At 42.9% G+C, this 24,162-nt stretch overlaps 1 protein-coding gene across 1 annotated transcript in view; it reads left to right on the top strand.

The window, feature by feature from the left end:
- The window catches only part of LOC137290450 (ankyrin repeat domain-containing protein 29-like), a 154,026-nt gene that overhangs the window by 62,530 nt on the left and 67,334 nt on the right, over nucleotides 1-24,162 (top strand). The window contains exons 3-4 of the mRNA XM_067821390.1: nucleotides 249-347; nucleotides 8,813-8,911. Coding sequence (XP_067677491.1) covers nucleotides 249-347; nucleotides 8,813-8,911 — 198 coding nt within the window. The remainder of the gene's footprint in view (nucleotides 1-248; nucleotides 348-8,812; nucleotides 8,912-24,162) is intronic.

Raw genomic sequence — 24,162 nt, 5'->3', positions numbered from 1 at the left:
GGCAGTATTAAACATAATGGCAGAGCTTCTCTTCAAAATAGTCTGTGATGTTGTAGATTTCAGATTATCCTTGAGGCCAAAGTCATCTGTAAATAGTAACTGCACACCATGGCACACCCCACCGCTTTCCACTGCATCTCAACAGAAACAATTACGGCATTGTTTGGCAATATTTAATATTTTACAGTACTCTATAAGATGATTGAATATTTAAGATGATGAATAATGCATTAGTGATGGTGTTTCAGGAAGGGACAACTCCGCTGATCCTGGCTGCAGCCAACAACCACTTGGAGTGTGTGAGGGAGCTGCTCCGACAGGGTGCTGACTCTGCAGCCAGGAGACTGGTGAGAAAGATGGACCCCCTTTCTGAGCAGTAATACAGTGGCACTGATCTAGAGCAGTTCCTAGGGATTAGTTGTTCCTTTTAGTATTGTTTGATTTCCTGTGGAAACCGAGATGACATCCCATAATTTTTTACTGTTTTACTGTAAATTCAGCTATATATTTACTCACTCACATGACATATCCTCTTGTGCCCACTGCCTGTAGTCAACTGCTTGTCCCCTTCAATAAGTCTAGTCCACTCTGTGAAGTCAAAACCAATCATTATCCAAGCCCTCTGTTATGTTCATATTACAGTCCAGGTGCTCTCATGTGAGCTACACTCTAATAGCCTTAGCATCAAAACGTCAAATTCCCTCATTTCTTTCCTTTAGTCATTTTATTTTTAATCCAAAACTGAACAGATCAAATTCCACTTTATCTGCATGGTTGTTGATGTCCTTAAATACAAGTTCAGGACCATGAAGGTTGGAGTCTCATATAAGTACCATAAATCTCTTTTTGTCACTTTGAACTCTGATTAAAACTTTGTACGGGGTTAAAATCCAAGTTTCCTGTCACAGCAGAGCTTCAAAGCTGCCCATCACAGAGGACTTGAAGCAGCCTTGCTGGTGATGCCCCTCTCTTGGTCAAACAGTCTGAGAGCTGATGTTTTGTGTCCACCCACTGTATTCTTTTGATTGAGCCGCTGCCCCTCATCTCTTTGATTGAACTTATCTCCATCCTTAGTCTTTTCTCTGTTGGCATGTCGGTAGACTTAGATTGTTGTAGACTTAGATTGTTGTTGCTCCAGTGGGAGCATTAGTGGGGTTCTATTGCCACTCTTTATCTCTGTGTATAATCAGGATATGAATATACTCATATCAACACCATCTGCTATAGCTAATATCTCTGCTGCAATGGTGCTTCGGACCACCCGTCTTACCTTTTTATCCCCCTGGCATGCTTCGTTTCCGGAGCAGAAGTAAAAAACCGTTCAATATTTTTCTGCAAAAATTGATATATATATCAATCAGACCCCAAAGTGGTGCCTTTTGCTATTTGCAGATTTTTATTCCCCCCAGCATGTAATGCAGGGGAATATAGTCGATGCCTCGTCTGTCCGTCCATCCACCCGTCCTCCATCCGTCCATCCATCTGTCCGTAATGATTTTGTAACTCAGAAACCATTCAATATCTTTAGACCAAACTTGACTGATATAATAATCTCAACCTATAGTTGTGTCTTTTGCTATTTATAGAGTTTGGGCATTTTTATTTTTTTTGCATTTCCATGGAACATTTTGATGTTAGTCTAATGGTGGGGTGGGCTTCGTTTCCAGGGCATAACTCAAAACCTGTTCAATATTTTTTCTGCAAAACATGGTAGATATGTGTGGCAGACCCCAAAGTGGTGCCTTTTGCTATTTACAGGTTTTTGTGATTTATCATTTTTCCAGTTTCCATGGAAACGTTTCGGGCTTAGTCTCAAAATGGAGGGATGGGCTTCATTTCCGGAGCATAACTCAAAAACCATTCAATATTTTTCTGCAAAACTTAGTACATGGTACATATATCAATCAGAACCTAAAGTGGTGCCTTTTGCTACTTACAGGTTTTTGTGATTTACTGTTTTATCGGTTTCCATGGAAACGTTTCGGACATAGTCTCAAAAGTGAGAGATGTGTTCCGTTTCCAGAGCAGAACTCAAAAACTTCTTAATATCTGTCAGTGTTATTTGGTAGATATGTGTGGCAGACCCCAAAGTGGTGCCTTTTGCTATTTACATGTTTTTATGATGTATTATTTTCTCTTTTCCATGAACACATTGCTGACTTCGTTTCCAGAGCACAACTCGAAAACCATTTCATATCTTTCAAAAAATCTTGACAGATATACGGATATGTCATCTTCTGATGACTCTTGTTCCACTTCTTCATAAACATTATTATCTTTCCAGTTCCGTAACTCTGCTTGTTTGACTTCAGTCCATGAAGTACCACCTGTAATGAGAACTTCATCTTGTGAACTATCATCTGTCTGTGTTGCATCGGCTGATTCTGTATGACACTCATCAGACTGCTACAAAATTTGTAGACTTTCTATTTTTGCTCAGGTCAATAGATTGTCTTACACCTTGCATGTCTTCACCCTGAAGCTCTATATTATACCAAGGCTTGTTTTTTCCTGTAGCTTTACCCGCTGTGTTTGACACCTTGGCCGTCAGTATTTCACCACTATCCATATGCTCATATGAGATGCTTTGACCACTTTTGATCTTGCTCCAATCTGTTCTGTTCAAATCACAGTCTCTCACATCTGAACCACTGTCGTCAGTGTCATCAAGGGCATATTCCTGCCAACTTGGACTTTCTTGGCTTCCTTCACTATCATCTTTGTTTGGTTCCTGCAGGTCATCAGTTTCTGTCCGGTTTCCTAACTTTTGTAGCCTGCATTTATGTACTCTAACCAAAGCTCCACCATGTTTAGCAAAAACCACAACCCCTTCTTGCTCGATGACAGTAGCTAGTCCTCACCACATTATGCTGTCAGGCCTCCTGTAGTGGACTTTCTCTCCATTAACAAACAGACCAGACTCTGGCCTGATCTGTTTCCTTAAAACATGCAGAGTGTTGATGTGTTGTCCAATAGTTTTGCTCTCAGTTGTTCCGTCTGATGCAGGTAGGTCATTGGTCTATGTTGTATCTTTCAATATGTGCCCTCTCTCCTGATATTTCCATACAGTAGTGGCCACTTGAGGTCAGACTTAAAGTAACTGGTCTGTTAAAACATTTCAGCTTTGTCTGTACTTAAATCCAACTTTGTCCCAACTTTCTTCAGGGATTGCTTGCTCAAACATAGTGTGAAATAGGTTGAATATGTAAATATACAATTTTTCATTAAAATTTTCAAATATTTAAACTTACCCTATCTCATGATTTGCACTTATCCCAAGGTTGGAAGGTGGGTTGCAGGTTACCCTCATTCCAAAAAGCACTGACAGTATACACTGAATATGCAAGTGGACACAACGAGGTGACTTACCTCATGTCATCACAATTTATCAGAGTACCTCTATAATTAAAGTCTTATGACTAATAACTGGACTCAAACATGCTTCGAGACTGCCCCCAGAATCATTGCACAGAGGTAAAAAGGAAACTAAATCGGAAAGCTCTCAAGTTTCATGTTCAGTACCAGAACAACTTCCACTACTTACCACAATAAGACCACAATGGCCTGCAAAGGTGCATAGTAGCTAGAACACTACGAAATCCACAAAGGAAACTGGGAAGGGTCAATAAGACCACAATGGCCTGCAAAGGTACGTAGTAGCTAGAACACTACGAAATCCACAAAGGAAACTGGGAAGGATTCACTACAGTGACATGATTTCTCTGTGGAGTAGAGGTCAGCAAGCGAGATTGTTGAACACTTCAAAATATAAGAACTAGCCACTGTAGATTCATATAGAAAGTAATTACAATAACCCAATAAAATTGAGTGAAAAGTTTTAATCCCAGAAGAATTTGAAAGCAAAATTCAGAAATAAAATTCAGAATTTTACTCAGTATGTACACGAGGGCGAATGCATAGATACACACTGTATGCATTTGTGTTGATGGGCCAATGATAGCTGCTGTACCAAAACAAGGGATCCAAACGGGTGCAAACCCTGGACATCAGTGACCGAGAAGTCCCTCATATAATGTGAGGAAAACACTGTATCTGAATGCTAAAAGCAACCCTCCATGATGGCCATCAGGGAACATTTGCTGTGTAAAGCCGTCGTAGAGGCTAATGCTGGGGTTTCATGTGGATTGGATGCTGCTGGGGGTGGCAGTCCGGCAAAGGCATTTGCCTTCAGTGTGTTAGCATGCATCAAACAGGACAAAGTTGTCTGTGAGACCACAGCTTTGGATGAAGAAGACAGTGGTATGAATAGCTTGTCACTCTTGGGAGGCAGCTAGGAAGTTCTTTAGAGCTCTGACAGGGCAGAGAGACAAATCTCAACATCATCTGGCCCAAGAGTGGTTGACAGTGGTGAGGTAATAAATATTCACTCATGTCATCCTAGTAACTGGTGCTTTGTGACATAGCCTCAACACAGTCCCAGAAAAATTCTGCCATGTTGTTTCACTCAAAAGGCATATGATTCACGTCTAGTGCCGGTACCTCAAATACAAAAATTACTACAAAGGAAGTTTTGTGCTTTATCAGTTCATACTCATGAAGTCAATGATATTCACTAGGTACCAAGTGACGACAGGATGACAAACCCCATGCAGGAGGTCTGAACCTCCTACATTGGTCAGCAAGTCTGAACGAAAAAAGCAGATACTGGAGCTCAGCAGTAGTAGACACATTGCTGTGGCAAGAACCAAATTAATGGCATTCAGTTAGGTTGATAATGTACTACCTTTGAGTTTCTTCTTAGCCCCTTAAATGCGGTAGAAATTCAGCAACAATCTGAAGTTTTTTCCATGTATGGTTGTACAATAATTGGTCGATGTTCTATGTGCAAATGTTATAGCTGTACTCTGAGAGATTAACCTTTTCCTATCAAAAAATTTCGATCAGAAAATACGTGTAGATTGGAGTTAGTGGTACATGTCCAAATGTACCTCAATGGATTCAGTTCTAATAACATTTTTAGGCTGACGAACAACTTCTCATTGGCTAAAAGAACACAACTGGAAGAGCAAATGAATCTTTCTGGTTGAAATAACTTTTTAATGTTTATAGAATCACTTGGATGGTAAAATCGAAACATCCACTGGAGCAGAGCTGCTGAACACAACCTTGATGATTGATGAACCATAGTACTGTTAAATCAGTAGATTTGACAACTCATGGGAGTTCTGCTGCCCAGTGCTGAATGGTAAGAATGACAGCACTTAATTCCAACTCAAAGGGCCTTTTCTGCAGATGACCAATACCAGACCACTTTTTGATGACAAAAGGAGGCGCCTCATCCCTCACAGGATGCGTCAACAAACAGGTGACGAGTCGAGGTGAAGGACATTGTAAACCTTCTGCTCATCAAGCCACCAGCGAAGAACTGGTCGTAGTTGCACGTGAAGACAAATCAACTAACTGGGCTTATCATTCTGGATGTACAGAAGCAGAAACATCTGAAGATGGCGAGGTTGCAGTTGGCTCCTGTAAGTCGACGTCAATAACCCAAGTAACTCCTGCGTGTTGGTGTAGAGTTCTGGATGTGTTCAATGCTGAAGGTAGAATGCTCAACAAGGCCTGTTGTGTGACAAACGCTGCCCATATGAATTGTAATCTCAGACTGGGTATTAACTCTGACTTCTCGCAGTTCAGGAGCTACCATAATTGTGTTAGCAACTTGATGCTGAACTGCCTGTGAAGATGAAGGATGACTGGATCCTACTGGACTTGAACCTAGCCATCGATACAGCTCTCGAATGTCATACCTTGACAGTGCAGGTAGCATATAATGTTATCAGTTAGGTTCCTGAGTGAAAAACAACATGGCCGTAAATATGCCAACGGCAGGATCCTTCATTGGTAATGACACCCACTGAAAGTGAATCGAAGATACTTCCGATGGTCTGGATGTGTCATTATTTGATGGTAGGCCTAGGTTGAGGGAAGTGAGAGGTCTAGCAACTCTTGCCTCTGACAAAGGGATATCTCCTTAGATAGGAACATTCAATCAGTCAAGCTGCCATGACAGTGCTAATGGAGTGCTGGATGTAGTAGGTTCAGCACATGGAGACTGCCAGTCAATCTACAGGAACGTTCACATTGTAAACGAATTGATGGCATTCATACATTTGGAATTCTCAGGAATTTTGGGTTGGCCAAACAAAATCATTGTTCACAAGGGAGTAATGAAAATAGTAGATCACTGCCAGGTGACCGTCTGGACATAACTGCAGTTACCTCTGAACTCAATGCTTGAGTTAAGGTAGAACACTGAAGAACCCCCACCCAGAATCAAACCATTCTCAGGGGTTTCTGTTATACTTGATAAGTAGTCTCTTTCGGCTCGCTGATGAAATCCTGTCTCAATATTGTCCTCTTACGAGGAATGGCACCATTCATTGATACTAGCAGTTGAAGGCTGGGCTTAATATCTGACCAATATGGGACAAGACAAGTCTGCCAGGACACTTCAGGTCACTCTAATCATCAGAATTTCCAGTAACTAACAGTAATCCACCATTCTTTAACGTTACCTGTTACCCACGATGCAACAGTGACAAACATCCAGCCAACATTGTCTTCGGTTACCTGGACAAGTCACAACCCACAAAATCTGGGCTGAGTGATGCTGGTTACTTGACAAGACGTAACTGCTACCGTGCACAGAAACGTGACTCATCCGTCCAGAAACTTGCTGATGATGTAAAAGGAAGGGTGGTGAAGATGACGAACCAGGCAAAGATTACACCCAGAGATATTCCAAAACACTGTTACAAGTAGTCTGTAGTAACTTGAGTCAGTGAAGCAATGCAGAATATTCTTGGATATCAAGCTTATTTAATAATGCCCAAACAGATGGTTGTAGAGTTGATATCTATGCAAAGGGGTAGATTCAATGAAAGGAATCATTCATTAAGGGTGAAGATCGGTAGGTAGATTAAATCTAGAATAAGATTAGCGCTGGTCAGGGAGGAGTTTTTGAGATCTGGGATGGTCAGAACACCACGTGCCGAGTCTAATATGTGTAGATGTTTCTGCTACTGACATCCAGGTGTATGGACAAGAGAGGCCTACAGGGAATGTTCTCATTCGTTCCATTCAGCGTCAAAGCAAAGAAATCATGCAAATCGTGAGATAGAATAAGTTTAAGAATTTATTATGATAAGAATTTAAAACATTGTGGCATTTGATTTCATATCATAGTGACATTAAAGAGTGAGTATTAGAAGAAAGAGAAAGTGAATCTATCTGTCACTTTTTTTAGCATATAGCCTCAGCATAATTAATCTAATACTTTGTTTTTTTCACGCTTTGGAGCTCTGTTAAGAAAAAAAAATTAGCTGTTATTTGAATGTATAAAATGATAATTTTGATCCAGGATGCATGCTACTAACAGCAGCCCATTTCTTCTCTGTCATAAAAGTGTCATTGTAACTGCAGAGCTGTGGTTACGGAAGGTTTTAACCCAACTAGCTGTTAAGCAGCTTATAGAACCTATAGAGTCTTGTATGAATTGAGCATAAGACAGGACAATTTTATGATTTTTAAAATCACAAGCTTTGCCACTTAGGCCATGATTCCACTATCAAAGCCATTAATTCCTGTTTTGATTGTCTTCACACATGCAAAAATATGTATTACAAAGTGCCCTCTTCCCTAGCATATTTGATAAACAATTATTACCCTCTGCAGGTGAGATGAGAAGAGCACATTTAGACATAATTCCAAAAGCAGTTGTTGCAAAACATTATCAAAATAGTTTGTACAGATCCTTAAGGTGTGTGATGAAATCTGTTATTATCCCCATAGCATGTAATGCTTGTGACTTTTGCTAGTTACAGATTTTGGGCATTTTTATTTTTTTTGTTTTTCCATGGAACATTTTGGTCTTAGTCTAATGCTGGTGTGGGCTTCATTTCAGGAGCATAACTTAAAAACCATTCAATATTTTTCTGCAAAAGTTTTAAGGTGTATCAATCAGAACCTAAATGCCTTTTGCTATTTACAGATTTTTGTGATTTATCATTTTCTTGGTTTCCATGGAAACGATTCTGACTTGTGTCAAAATGGAGAAATGGGCTTCGTTACCAGAGCAAAACTCGAAACCATTTGACATCTTTCAACAGATCTTGGCAGATATATGAGACAGATCTTGAAGTGTTCACATTTGCTGTTTACAGACATATGACATTTTTATTTTTCATAATTTTCATATAAATGATTCAAACTTAGTCTAAAAAGAAAACCATGAAAAAAAGGTCAGATGATTTGTCCTTTCATATATATTAGGGCCGGCAGGTTATGTCATCTTCTGATGACTCTTGTTGAACTCCAGAAATGAAGCCCATCTCTCCATTTTTTGAGACTAAATCTGTAAAGTTTCCATTGAGACCGAGAAAATAATAAATTACAAAAACCGTAAAGAGCAAAAGGCACTGCTATGGCTTCTGACTGATGTTTGCAGAGGAAAACGTTTTTTGAGTTATGCTCCCGAAACAAAATGATTACAGACAGATGGGTGGACAGACAGACGAGGTATTGACTATATCCCTTGCATTACATGGTGGGGGGATAAATATGTTAAAAGAGCATCTAAGTATTCTTATAACTGCACAAAGACAACAGATAATGTTAATATGCAAGTTTTTGGAACAGGGTTGAGGAAGGCATTTTACAAAATTATCAGGACAAACACAGCTTATATATAACCATCTGCCCTCTCCTTTACCCTGTCACTCACCTCCCTCTGGATAGGATATGAGATATCACTTTGCTGTGATTTGTCCCTGAAACTCTGTCTCCGTTCCAGACTGGGACTTGTGCCCTCTTCTTTGCAAGCCAGGGAGGATTTGTGGACATTGTGAAGCTCCTGCTGGAGCAGGGTGCGCAAGTCGACCTTCCAAGCTATGTGAGTGGGAGTTTGTGCCATCTGTGTCCCCATCTATATCTCCATCTGTATCTGTGTCAAAATCCCCATCCTTATCTCCTTCTATATCTCCATCTTTATCTCCATCTGTATCTATTTCTCCATCAGCATCCTCATCTATTTCTCCATCTGCATCTCCTTCTATATCTCTGTCCGTATCTCCATCTGCATCAATTTATATTGCCATCTCTATCTTTATCTCCATCTACACCTCTATCTCCATCTGTATCGCCATCTGCATCTATTTATATTGCCATCTCTATCTTTATCTCCATCTACACCTCTATATGCATCTCCATCTATAAGCTCCATCTGTATCTCCTATCAGCATCTCTATCTATATCTCTATCTGTATCTCATCTAGATATCCATCTATATCTCCATCTATGCCTCCATCTATATCTCCTATCTGCATCTCATCCATCTCTCCATCTATGTCTCGATCTATATCTCCATCTATGCCTCCATCTATATCTCCTATCTGCATCTCATCTATTTCTCCATCTATGTCTCGATCTTTATCTCCATCTATGCCTCCATCTATATCTCCTATCTGCATCTCATCTATCTCTCCATCTATGTCTCGATCTTTATCTCCATCTATGCCTCCATCTATATCTCCTATCTGCATCTCATCTATTTCTCCATCTATGTCTCGATCTTTATCTCCATCTATGCCTCCATCTATATCTCCTATCTGCATCTCATCCATCTCTCCATCTATGTCTCGATCTTTATCTCCATCTATGCCTCCATCTATATCTCCTATCTGCATCTCATCTATCTCTCCATCTGTGTCTCGATCTTTATCTCCATCTATGCCTCCATCTATATCTCCTATCTGCATCTCATCCATCTCTCCATCTATGTTTCGATCTTTATCTCCATCTATGCCTCCATCTATATCTCCTATCTGCATCTCATCTATCTCTCCATCTGTCTCGATCTTTATCTCCATCTATGCCTCCATCTATATCTCCTATCTGCATCTCATCTATCTCTCTATCTATGTCTCAATCTTTATCTCCATCTATGCCTCCATCTATATCTCCTATCTGCATCTCATCCATCTCTCCATCTATGTCTCGATCTTTATCTCCATCTATGCCTCCATCTATATCTCCTATCTGCATCTCATCTATCTCTCCATCTGTCGCGATCTTTATCTCCATCTATGCCTCCATCTATATCTCCTATCTGCATCTCATCTATCTCTCCATCTATGTCTCGATCTTTATCTCCATCTATGCCTCCATCTATATCTCCTATCTGCATCTCATCTATCTCTCCATCTGTCGCGATCTTTATCTCCATCTATGCCTCCATCTATATCTCCTATCTGCATCTCATCTATCTCTCCATCTATGTCTCGATCTTTATCTCCATCTATGCCTCCATCTATATCTCCTATCTGCATCTCATCTATCTCTCCATCTATGTCTCGATCTTTATCTCCATCTATGCCTCCATCTATATCTCCTATCTGCATCTCATCCATCTCTCCATCTATGTCTCGATCTTTATCTCCATCTATGCCTCCATCTATATCTCCTATCTGCATCTCATCTATCTCTCCATCTATGTCTCGATCTTTATCTCCATCTATGCCTCCATCTATATCTCCTATCTGCATCTCATCTATCTCTCCATCTATGTCTCGATCTTTATCTCCATCTATGCCTCCATCTATATCTCCTATCTGCATCTCATCTATCTCTCCATCTGTCTCGATCTTTATCTCCATCTATGCCTCCATCTATATCTCCTATCTGCATCTCATCTATCTCTCTATCTATGTCTCAATCTTTATCTCCATCTATGCCTCCATCTATATCTCCTATCTGCATCTCATCCATCTCTCCATCTATGTCTCGATCTTTATCTCCATCTATGCCTCCATCTATATCTCCTATCTGCATCTCATCTATCTCTCCATCTGTCGCGATCTTTATCTCCATCTATGCCTCCATCTATATCTCCTATCTGCATCTCATCTATCTCTCCATCTATGTCTCGATCTTTATCTCCATCTATGCCTCCATCTATATCTCCTATCTGCATCTCATCTATCTCTCCATCTGTCGCGATCTTTATCTCCATCTATGCCTCCATCTATATATCCTATCTGCATCTCATCTATCTCTCCATCTATGTCTCGATCTTTATCTCCATCTATGCCTCCATCTATATCTCCTATCTGCATCTCATCTATCTCTCCATCTATGTCTCGATCTTTATCTCCATCTATGCCTCCATCTATATCTCCTATCTGCATCTCATCCATCTCTCCATCTATGTCTCGATCTTTATCTCCATCTATGCCTCCATCTATATCTCCTATCTGCATCTCATCTATCTCTCCATCTATGTCTCGATCTTTATCTCCATCTATGCCTCCATCTATATCTCCTATCTGCATCTCATCTATCTCTCCATCTATGTCTCGATCTTTATCTCCATCTATGCCTCCATCTATATCTCCTATCTGCATCTCATCTATCTCTCCATCTATGTCTCGATCTTTATCTCCATCTATGCCTCCATCTATATCTCCTATCTGCATCTCATCCATCTCTCCATCTATGTCTCGATCTTTATCTCCATCTATGCCTCCATCTATATCTATCTGCATCTCATCCATCTCTCCATCTATGTCTCGATCTTTATCTCCATCTATGCCTCCATCTATATCTCCTATCTGCATCTCATCTATCTCTCCATCTATGTCTCGATCTTTATCTCCATCTATGCCTCCATCTATATCTCCTATCTGCATCTCATCCATCTCTCCATCTATGTCTCGATCTTTATCTCCATCTATGCCTCCATCTATATCTCAATGTATGTCTCCATCTTAATCTCCATCTATATATCCATCTATATGCATGTCTGTAATTTTGTTTTCTTGTGTTATTGTGAAATGTTACTGATTATATTCATTGTATTCTGAATATATAAAGCATAGATTATGCAAACTTAACGACATTTCATTTCATGTTTTAACCTTTTTATTAGAAATTTCATGAAACTGCATCACTGCTGTTATGAAATTTGTAAGTTCATTTTGAAAAGGAAATAACTTTCATTTATTGTACATATGTATTAAAATATCTAATTTTAGAATATAGCATGTCTAATGAGTTTTGACATTTTATATTTATTGCTTAAAAGGGGTCAATAAGCCGAAAAATTCGTTTCATTTCTGATTTGCAAATGAAAAATAATATGTAGCAAAAAAATCAAAATTTTGACCTTATCCTGCATTACTCCTTAATGCATTTACTGCTGTCCTTTTGACAAGACAAAGCTGTGTGATGGAAACGTCGATGAGATGTTGTTCCAACCATGCTAGGCGCCATCTTGCCATCGCACTGTGCTCACATGACCCCAAAAGTGCTGATGTCACGTATCCTCACATTACTGCTTTTCTCCTGACCGGACGTGTGTTTGTTCAATGGAGTCAACTTACGACTTGACACATTTAGTGTGTTGCTTTTTTGTCTGTGTTTCTTTGTTTAGGTTCAAGAACGGTTTGTTACTTTTTCATTTTTGAAGAGATTTATATTTATATATTCACTTGGTGTGCAGGTCACTCATACATTTCATGTTTACTCCATGCAGCTGTTTGTTCCATGTAACCATGTGGCCACGTGTTCTTCTCTGGTTTGAAGTGTTTTCTACTGGGTTGTGCTTTATGTAACTACATTACTAATGTTTTCCTACACTTAATCATTTTTACGTGTAGTGTGCATAATATATATTTTACTAGCGTTAACTTCCGATAACCATGTTGTTCGTGCGCAGAAAATCTTGTGTCTCCTCTGATCTTTGTGTCAGACTTTCTACCACAGTGTTTAGAAAGTACTTGTGTGTATCTAAGTAGCATCTCACCCAGCAAGCTTTTCAACGTAGACCGTCAACCTTTCAGGACTTGGTCAGGTCCTCAGCAGCTATGGAGAATCATGGTTATTCAGAGGAGAGGGCTACACTTCAAACGACAATGATAGTGCCTGCGGTCTCAGTGGCACCTGTATGCCTTTATCTACTTATTTGACGACTCTGGTGGCACCTGGGATTACAACTTGCCTCCCTACAGACCAGAATACGCAGCCAGCGCCTTACTTGGATCCATCTTGGATGCAATCCATTCTGCAATTGGTGTTTCAGCCTGCAGGGGTCCCTCCAGAATCCGCATTTCCTTCCCTCTCGGACCAGTCAGCATTTGCAGCACCTCCTGTGCCTGGGATGCCTTTACTGATGATGACTCCACCAGTGCCACCTTTATCTGCCACAGACCTAGTGGCTCCTACATCAAGGAGTTCTTCTCATTGTGACTCAGCTTCGCCTGGACATGCTTCACATTATAGCAGGACATCCACTAAGCGGAAACGTAGGTCTAGGAGTCGTTCACCTGTTAGGAGATCTCAGGCCTATCAGTCAGATTCATCAGAGGGTGATTTATTCCGGTGGATGAGGATTTGTCACCGGAAACTAATATTCATTTGGGCATTCAACAAGTCTCGGACTTGAAGGCGGATCGATTGTCAGAGGTAGCTCCATCCATGGGTCCAGGGATTGATAAGCAGGATACGATTTGGTTGGACACCAGATCCCTTGATCAAGGATTTGATCATGGTGCTGGATGAGGATTTGATAAGTTATCCCTTAGACCGTCGGTTAAGGCGCCTCAATTCAGGAAGCATGATTTTCCTCTCCAGGTTCTGGAGGTTGCGGATTTAGTACACTAGATGAGAATTTACATCGGATGACCAGTTTGTCTAAACAGGTGATGTTGCATATTGTTGTTTTGTCTCTTTGGAAACATAAATTTGTCGTTCTGTAAAACCTCTCTCTACACTGGCTTCCTCATCCAGGGTGATTGTGCAGGACTTATCGGCTACATGCCGTTTGGGGTATTTGGCATTATTGGATTGGGACTCAGAGTTTAGACCACGTTTGCTACACCAACCTTGGTCAGCTACCTCCCTATTTAATGGCATAGTGTCTAATACTCACTCTCAAGTATCAGCTTATGCTTGTGATAAGACGGCCCTGAAAGCCTTGGAACAAGTGTAGAAGAATTCAGCACCTAAGGTTTCTAGGACAGGAAATTATCAACCTACACATTCCTGCCTGCGACCCCAGGGTCGACGTTGGGAACTATCAACGCCACCAGAACAGAAATTCCAGTAGAGGGAAATCCCGGAGATGTAAACAGTGAAGTATTAACTGCACCGACTGGAAACTCCCATCACCAGCCATTCTGGTCACAGATAATCCAGTAGGTGGGAGACTGGGGTGGTATAGGAAGAACTGGCTGGTATTAGGTTTGACATCAACATTCTCTGTCATGGTTATCGACTATCACTGAAAGGCAATCCTCCATCAACAGTCCCCATATGGAGGTTTATCCCTCCACCCAACAGCAAATCTTGTTATACAATATCAACATTCTGTTACACAAGAGAGTGTTACACATAGAGGTAGTGCAGGGGTCAGCATTGACACCAGGATTTTACTTCTCAATATTTTTAATCTTCCAAAATGACTCCCGAAAAGTTCAGAATAATCCACAGTTTAGCTGGGTTCAATGACAGCATTACCTGTTATCCCCACCTAAGTGCCAAAGGACTATGCTGTGCCTGTTAAGGGCCAGAATCACAACTGCCTGATCAGTCTAGACTTGCATGATGCATATTTGCATGTGCCAATCCACATGGAGATAAAGATAGAGATGGCAATATAAATAGATACATATGGAGAGACAGATGTTTCCTCAGGTTCATTTTCGATGGTATCCATTACTAATGGGCAATTAACTCCTGTTTGGAATTTCTTTGACCCCGTGACTTTTCACACAAATAACCAAACCCATAGCAGCTTATCTACATCTCAGGAACATCCAGTTTGACTCTTACATCAATGATTGTCTCCTCATTCAGCAGATCCGTGAAGGCCCCGGGGTAGAAGTCCAGACTCGATTATTTACAGACCGCCACCATATAGCTGGAATATTGCTGAGTGCGGCGTAAAACTAAACTCACTCACTCCTCAGTCAGCAGAATGCAGACACTCTGGTCCATCACAGGGATTTCACCAGGTGCCTACTTCTTCAGCTGGGGTGGATTGTCAACGAGCAGACATCGGAGTTCACTCGCTCATGCACGCTACAGTTCAAGAGGGCTTGTTTCCAACACATGTGAATCTTGTCTTGGTTCCAAGGAAGCAATGGCTGAGGATTCAGCAGTATTTGTATCCCGCTTTTCATTAACCAAGTACTTCAGGGGTTGTTGACTTCAGCTCAGGATTTGACCACCAGGGTCGCCATCACGATCTTTCTGGCTCCATTCTTCAGGCACCAGGATCAATCGGTCTCACTCTACCATCCCACCTCAAGAGGTATCTCCAGTGGTGGAGGATACAGTCAAATGTCTTAAGCGACGTCTCTTTGACCGAGTTATCAACCACTCTATGTCTTTACGTTGATGTGTCTCTACAGGGTTTGGGAGCTTATCTCGAGGGAGAGGTGGTTTGGGGGCGATGGTCTGACGATCTCAGCCAGTGGCATACTAACAATTTGGAGTTGGAGGCAGTGATTCTGGCTGTGTCTCATTGGCAAGCACGTCTTCAGCATGCCAAACTCATTTCAACATGCACATTCATCCAGCACATTCTGGGTTGCAGGAACATTCTGGTGGACGATCTGTCCAGACCGGACAGGTTGGCGCCCACAGAGTGGATGCTACACCCAGAGGTGTTTGCCATTGTTTGTCACTGTCTCAGCCATCCCAACATAGATTGCTTTCCCACCAGTCAGAATTGCCAGATTGGAGCATACATATCATCGGTTGCGGATCCTCAAGCATGGGCAGTGGACGTTCTCAGCGTTTCTTGGGAAAACCTAAGTGCATACGCTTTTCCACCACCAGCACTTCTCTCCTGGATTCTTAAAAAAATCAGGGAGACTCATCACCTCTATTTGATTTTATTTGCGCCTTGGTGGCTAACAAGAAGTTGGTTCATGGATGAAAGAAAGTTTGTCCTCCACAATTCTCTAGAGCAATCACAGTGACCAAATCTACAAGTGCAGCCATGAAGCAGGCAACCGCATTGTGCTCCAGGTCTTTTTCGTCTACATGCCTGGTCCATTTGCAAAGGACTTTAAGGACTTGTGGGTTATATGATCTGTTTGACTGGCATTTTAGAAGTTGATGGATAATAGAAAAGTATAATACTTTATGGATAACAACTTCTGTATTTCTATGATGCAACGTTTCGGTATAGATTCTTATAGCATTTTCAAGCAAGAGTAAAGCAATACAGCACAGAACCAACTTAAATACATATAACAAGGATTAAGTAAGACAACTTAAGGGACTGCATCAAAGGCATTAACAATAACAACAATGGGATAGGTAATGAGGCCAATGTTGAGGAGGCAGAACAAGGTATACATAGCAGATGGAGTAGGTAATAATGCAATAAAAATTTGGAGGAGGCCAGAGTAGAACACTGTATACATAGCAGATGGGGTTTGCAATAATTGCCTCACTCATAATGGGAGGAAGCCAGGGTATGCGTAGCATGTGGGGAAAAGCCAGGGTATACATAGCATGTGGGGAGAAGCCAAGGTATACATAGCAGATGTGATTAATTGGTTGATTGTAGGCAGAGGGCATGAAGTATCCATGGTCTCTGTTGACTGAACATGTTCCATCTGATATGTATACCCTCTTTAAGCAGCATTTTAGAAGGTATGAGGATGAAGACTTTTATGGATAGACAACTTCTTTCTTGCAATGGATGCAACGTTTCAGTATACCCGGTAGATTCTAACACCGTAAATCAAGCAAACATCACCGTAAATCAAGCATATGATGCAAATCATATGCACAGGGAGAAATATACACCGTGAATCATGAAATTTTTGCAAGCATGATATTTTTGCGAAAAGTGTGAATGACTTGAGTTCACTAAAATGTCATGATGCAACTTGCTGGTAGAACAACAAACAATGTATCCTATCATCGCTTTATTATTCACCAGTTCATATAATGAATAATAGATCTAGACAATACATAAATTAAGCATTGAGAACAACATGAAGAAAGACTAAAGTAGTATATACAATGGGGGTTCTGGCTCACTTTCAAAAAAAGTCTCTACAACGCCTTATTTAGTAAATAAGGCTTTGGTTGGGTCCTTAGCTCTTGCTACTATTACCCCTACTACTTAACGTGTGTTGGAGGTAACACTGTGCCGTACGGTACGATCAATAATTCTTCTCTTACAAACCCCCTGTCACGTTTATATCGATGAAACAGTTTAACGTGAACCGCCTATGATCTCTTTGGTGTTCGTAATAAAGGCTTGCTGGGCTTTTTGTATCCCTTGTTCTATGTACTTTTTTTTCTCGTCTTCGCTGATAGCAGACTTACGAGACTTGGATCGAATATCTTGTTTCATTCCGTTATATTTTGTGAGTTCAGAGAGGATTGAACGAAACTCCTCTTCTGAGATCTTACTGTCAGAGAGTGCCGTGGAAATACGCTCACTCACTGTGTTGAGCTTTGCTTCGGCCAGAACCCTGATCTCGTCGTGTTTCAATGCCTTACGATGCAGTCTGCGTGATACTAACTTAAGCGCCAACCCTAACACCCCTGCTATCCCAGCTGTTATTTCAATACCTCGCACTATAGGTGCAGCCACGATGGTAGCTAACAATCCAACACCTGCCGCCCCTAGTCCCATGCTGGTTGTCATAAGGGTAGTGTCAGCCCCGTCCAAGATATTGAAAGCTCTATGGTACTTTTTACATAGTGCTTTCCGCGTTTCAAGGTCTTGTTCTAGTTGGCGTTTCACATCACATAACTGCCTCAAGCGGAACCCATCTACGGTTTCCAGTGTCTTCGCTACTTCCTCTACGACTGGGTACAGACCCATCCTATAATATATATTTTGAAAGATATTTTAATTGGGTTTCAGTTAAAAGTCTATCAATGAATTTGAAGTCTACAAGTTCTAGACTACTACTCAGGGTAATAGGTGAGAGGCTAATAGACTTTCCTGTTGTAATAAAAACCCCACTGAGGCTTATTAAGCGGTTTATAGGACCCGGGGTATCCTGTTGTATAACAATACGACAATATTGGTCTAGGTGTTCTTCATACTAGTGTATTGACACCCCGGGTAAAAATTGGTGTACTCTTGAGGTGTTTTCATTGTCTAAATAAAAGAAGACTTCTATGATGAGTGTGAAAGGGGAGAATATTCTACCAACAAGATCTTTACCATAAGGATTATTGCTAAATGTTAAGTTATTTTTTGCTCCCCCAGACTTTAACCTATTTTTTTCCGTATCAGTAGTTTTCGTGGGTACTAATTCATCCGGAATGAAATCCCCGAACCAGATACCGTTGTTCCTAATCTTAGTGATATACCACGTATCTGCGTCTATTGTGATATAAGGTGAGGCGAGTGTTAAGTTGATCAGCCATTTGGGCTCTTTTAAATCTGATAACGACACCCGTCTGTACACGTTGTCTTTGAAGTGCAGGATATATAAGGCGTCTTCCTCACCAGGCTGATCGAATCCCTCCGTATCTCCTAGGTCGTTAAGCGTAGTGTTGGGACGATGACTGGTCATTATTATACTATTACGATATAATTTCCAACTGGTTTTCTGATAATAATTCAGGGGTGAACTTTATACCCATGAAGTGTATGTTGTCAGGCAGGAAGATCTTGGTTAGTGATATCTTGTTTTCCACGATCACGTTGACCCCCTGCAGACTGGTGTTGGAGCCGACACCCACCCGCACGTAAACGTTGCAAACTTGATACTGGTGTCGTTTCCCCCACCCGAGTTTGATCCCCTTCACGATCTCGACATCATTCCCCGATGGTTCCCCTAGGTAGACTTTGATGATCAGTGTTGAGTTTGCCGGTAGACTCTCTAGTATACTGACCATGCCTTCGAATTCAGACACCAACTGTAATGTCACGTTTTGTATGGCCGGTTTACTCGATAGCATGTGGGCTGCCATAGTGTCGAGTGGGCTGACGACTACGCTACGTCTCTGAGTTGGGACGTAAGCCACGAGCAGGGTTCCATTGTTCACGACTTTGTTTAGGTGGTTGTCTTTGTTATCCGTGAACACGTAGGGGGAGCCGAGCCTAATATTGAGAAACCAGTCGTTATCGGGTAACAACACCCACTTGTCATCTTCGGTGAAGACGAGCATATATGGCTTGTTTCGGGCGACGGTAGTGCTCTCAACATCGTCTAAGTCGAACAGTTTACCCCCGAACGATGGGTATATTATCCAGTTATTACCGGTGTTGACAAGGGCGTACTTAGTGTTGACTGTTGCTCTTGTGGTATCTACTATATCACTTAGGGTTCCACCGGAGGTGACTTCAACGCGTTTGTAAATGTTGTTTTTCAGTTGCAAGGCGTACGATTTACCATCTACTCCGGGAGCGTCGAAACCGCGCGTGTCTCCGAGGTCAGAGATCCCGATATTGACGCATTTTTCACTCCGGGCCCTTGTGCGCTGGTCATTTTACGTGAAGCGTTAAGCTGAGGTAAGCTGAGGTATCCTATATTTACAGGATTATGATTTATATCTAACACCGATATTATCAGCTCAGGTATGTTGCCCTGGGTTAATCTCTTATACTGCCGTGGTGAAAACGACTCGGTTCTACCGTCGTTGTATTTCTCAGTTTTCACCGGCACTGCTCTCAGTATAGTGGAAGGGTGACCTCCTTGAATGTTGTACGTTGTGCTCACCTGACCGAGATGAATGTACAGCTCTCGGTACGGTACTAGGTCGGGTAACTTCGTGCCTGTGACGGTTGTTGTTGGTTTTATCTCGTCAGGAGACATACCGAGTATCCTCGCTAATGGTCGGCCGAGCCTCAAGGGGTTTCTTCCGTTGTTGATTAACACCACTGTACCGTTTGAGTCGTTCATCTTGAGTTCGGCTCCCAGTGGTTTGAAGACCTCGTCGTTTAGAGAGCACACGCTGTAGTAGCCGTCAGTTATCTGGCTGCGAGTTCCACTGACGAACAGCTTATTGTTGCTGGTGTTGATGTTAGTCCATTGCGGTAGGTAGGTGATATCGCAGAGTGCGACTTCGAGTTGGCCTGACGTGTTATCGATCGCGTGCGTCAGCTGAACGGCCTCACCGCTCGTTATTCCTGGAAGTGTTATGTACATATTATAATATATAAATTATATATTATAATATGGACTTATCACACTTGAAAATCGTGGTGGTAGGTAGTACGGGGTTTAAAGCAACCTTTATTAATATCTTTGAAAACTATATCGTGACCGTTAATAAAGCGCAGGCGGTGGTAAACTGGAATCAAAACCCAATGCAGTTTTGGCAGAACCAACTCAACTTTGCTGTGTGGTGTGCGACGACAGGGTCGGGTGTGACACTAGACTACGGTATAGACGAACTGAGTAAGGCAGTCATTTTGTTTCATATTTATTATCAAACGAGACGAATATTGAAGGAAATAAGTGCTCCTCTTCCCCAAGATAAAGCGTGGAGTATGACGAATAACCCCTATGATAGACGCGCTTATGAACGTGTTTGTGGGGAGTTTGAGATTCCAACGAATAAAGACTTTCGCCTTCCTGGTGTTAACCATGGTCTCGGTATATTTTACGTGTACTTCTACAGGTCCGGAACATATATGGCCGGTTCTGCAGATGGTACATACAACCCACACCGTCATACATTTACAGGTCCCACAACGAATGAAAAGATCCATGTCAGCTATATAAAGCAAACCAATCCTGATGCAGCCACAGCCTGGACTAAAATGATCTCAAAAACATCGAAAGAATTCACTCGTGCTGGTACAATACGCTTGAACGACTCGATTCGAACGTACGTGTGGGCGCTGTTGGGTGCGCAGTCGATGACGCGTTCCAATATCCTCGGTAAGGGAACTGCTTACGACGCTCAGAAACAGTTCGTTGCCAACGTTGAGGATGCTATCAATTCTCCAGTTGATCTCCCGCGGGCCATCGAACGCTACCAAAACGTGTTAGAATACGCCAGATCGAAAGTCAATTACGTGTTCGGCGTGGGGCTGTACATGGCTCCGAGTGATATGCAACTGAGAGTAAAAAAAGTGGTGGGTTATAACAACAAAATAGTCATAGCCACGGCGGATCAAAAGTTGGGTATCAACCCCGATATTAACACCCCCTATATCCCACACATCCCACCACGTGAAACGGGTATAGTGGCGCCGCCCCCGGAGTCTAAAGTTCAACCAACACCACAGGAGGTGGCCCCCCATATTCAGGCCTCCAATCAGCAGCATATTGATAGTAAAACGGCCCTGGTGGTTGGGGGGGTAGCTTTGGGGCTTATTTGGTTAAAAATTTCTTAGCCGCTACGTACACCAGACCCGCCACGGCGACGATGGCTGCCCACAGGTTTTGACTGAGCCACGTGGCAGTTTTAGCCAGAGCGCCCAACAACCACGAGACGATGCTACCCAGGATGCCGGGAAGGGCTTCGGCGACCTTACCAGCCAGTTTAGCTAGACCTTCCCCGAGTTTTTTTATCCAGTCTTTAACACCACTTGAGGTTCCGCCACTTGGGGTTCCGCCGCCGGCAGGCCCCACAGTACCCCCTGTCAGTGACACCACCAGGGTTGATATGATGAAACCCAATGCAGTCAGAATGCTGGCGATGGTGATCCCTTGCTCCCGGAACAATATCCGAATCCTGTCTGCTAACGTGGTGTCTCAGTAGAGGACTTGATTGATGGTTTCCCGTATACGGCTGACCTGGGATCGAAGCTTTTCTTTGAAGGAGGATGCTGTCTCCAGCCAGGTCTGCCTTTCCTCTTCCAAATTACGTATTCGTTCCTCGATGGTGGCTTTCATAGACTCGTCCTCAGTTTCACCGAGTTTGTCCTTTTCATGGGCGATGTGGTCGTCTATCATGCTAATTTTGGCCGTGCTTTTCGCGAGATGTCCGCTGATGGTTTGCATCGTCAGATCCAACCCCCGCAGTTCCCGAAAGGTAAATTCGACACCCGGGAAGGGCTTGTTCTCGTAGTCGGCCAACACCTTTTTAATATCATAAGTCATGTTTTGAACCGATGTGGCGTCCCTGATGTCTTGCAGACCTTGACGGACCTTCGGAGGATACTGCTTAGGTCGCGCGCCACCGTAATCTATGAAGCCTAGTTCATCGCGGACAAACTTACTCCCATGTTTACTGCCCAATGTTGATAAGGCAAGCGGTTCTCTCGTGCTTTTTTTCATGAGATCGATCTCCGGGCGAGCCTTCAAACGCAGCTTGCCATTGCTATCGAGGGTAAACCTGGAATAGTCTCGCCACAGCGGCTTGATGTTGTCTCTATTTTCAACTGCGTTGTAATAAGCGGCGGCGGCCTGCCACGTGAGTGCGTCACCGTGCGAGAATGAGGTCTCCTGGTCATCATCGAATGCCTGGGCACTATCGCCCCGCATATCATCCATAGGTATGTCTTCATCCATTAGTATTAAAAATATATTTCATTTATATAACAATGTACGGCAGAAAATTAGATCCTTTCAGAAGATTGAGAGAGCCACTAGGCGCCAGAGCCGTGCGCCAGTCGGTGACCATCACCAACAATCCCAGCAAGATAGACCAGAATCAAACTCTGCTGGTTAGATTTCCAAACCTTGGTGAGAATGACCTCATTGTACCAGGCACTGTTCGACTGGCGTTCAATATCACGTTGACCTCCGACAACGACAAACGCGAGCTAGTGCGGAACGTGGGTCGAGCTATCATCAAGAAAACGACCGTCAAGATCAGCGGTAACGAGGTGCTGAATATCGACGACAGCGACGTGTTTCACTGCTACGGGGATCTCTGGAAAAGCGAGGGAGAACGAGTCAATGATGTGTACCAGGGTATCAACCCGGTCGCGCATAGGGTATGCCTTCACGCCAGACCAGCTAGACAAGCTATCGGACGGTGAAAAGGCCATCGCTCGAGCATACGGGAATCGATTCTGCGTGCCGCTCGACTTCGAGTTGCTCACGGGACACGCGCCGTTTTACCAGGCCGCGCTGGGTGATAGGCTCGAATACGAGCTCACGTTTAACGACTATAGCAAAGTAGTGCGTACGCCGAACGGTGATGAGGCCAGTTATGCCATAGACAACATCTCTCTGGAGTTCGACATGGTCACTAGCCCGGAGCTGGCCAGGCAGGTTCGAAGCCAGTACTCTGGGAAGATGGCTATGCTGTACGATCGCGTACTGAGGCATAGATCAGTCGTGCGAGATAAGAGCGACACTGTGTGGAATATCAACCTGAACGTGCCGGCGCGATCGATGAAAGGTATCCTGGTCGTCCCCGTGGAGGATTACGATCCATTCCGGAGGGACAGCGAGAAGTTTTTCAACCCCGAGATTGAAAAGGTGGAAGTGGCCATCGAGAGCGTGCCCAACCAGCTGTCTGTTCAGTCATGGTATGAGACCACACCAGCAGTGGGATGAGATAAAAAAGCTACCAGGGACAGTGGGGGGGACCCCACATTATATAACAAAGGACCTGGACCTCGGCTCCGTGCAGATCGGTGAATACCTGACCACCAAGTACGCCCTATGGTTGGACATGCGATCCACGGATGATGATAAACTGCACGGTAGCGGGCGCCATATAGATAACGGCAGCGAAGGGATAACCATCCAGATTACTAAGAAGGCTCAACCCGCTGGTAAGTTGAAATTATATCTGTACGTTATTATGGACGCGCAACTTAATATAGACAATGGGAGATTCGTGCAAGCCATCTACTGATGGGGGGTACCCCCCACTGCCCCACCTCCCCACTGACCCACACTGCGCCATAGTGTGCGGGCAGACTGGCTGTGGGAAGACCGTTTTCGTGTTGGATATGTTGGAGGGTTACTACAAGGATGTGTTCGATAACATCGTTATCATGTGCCCTACTCTGAGCATGAATAAAACGTACGCGCGACCTTGGGTGATGACGGACCCGGACGTACACAAAATCGACCCTGGAACACGCCTGCAGGACTGGTTGAAAGCTCTTCACGAGAAATTTAAAGGGGAACCGACGCTGTTTATACTGGACGACTGCAGCGCTAATCGCGAGATAACAAAAAAGAGAGACATGCTATCGTACCTGGCCTTCTCCGGCCGGCATGCAAATCACAGCGTCTGGGTGCT

The sequence above is a fragment of the Haliotis asinina genome, chromosome 7 (genome assembly GCF_037392515.1).
Source record: "Haliotis asinina isolate JCU_RB_2024 chromosome 7, JCU_Hal_asi_v2, whole genome shotgun sequence".
Classification (NCBI taxonomy): Eukaryota; Metazoa; Mollusca; class Gastropoda; order Lepetellida; family Haliotidae; genus Haliotis; species Haliotis asinina.
The sequence above is the reverse complement of the archived record's forward strand: the minus strand, read 5'-3'. Positions and strand labels throughout refer to the sequence as shown.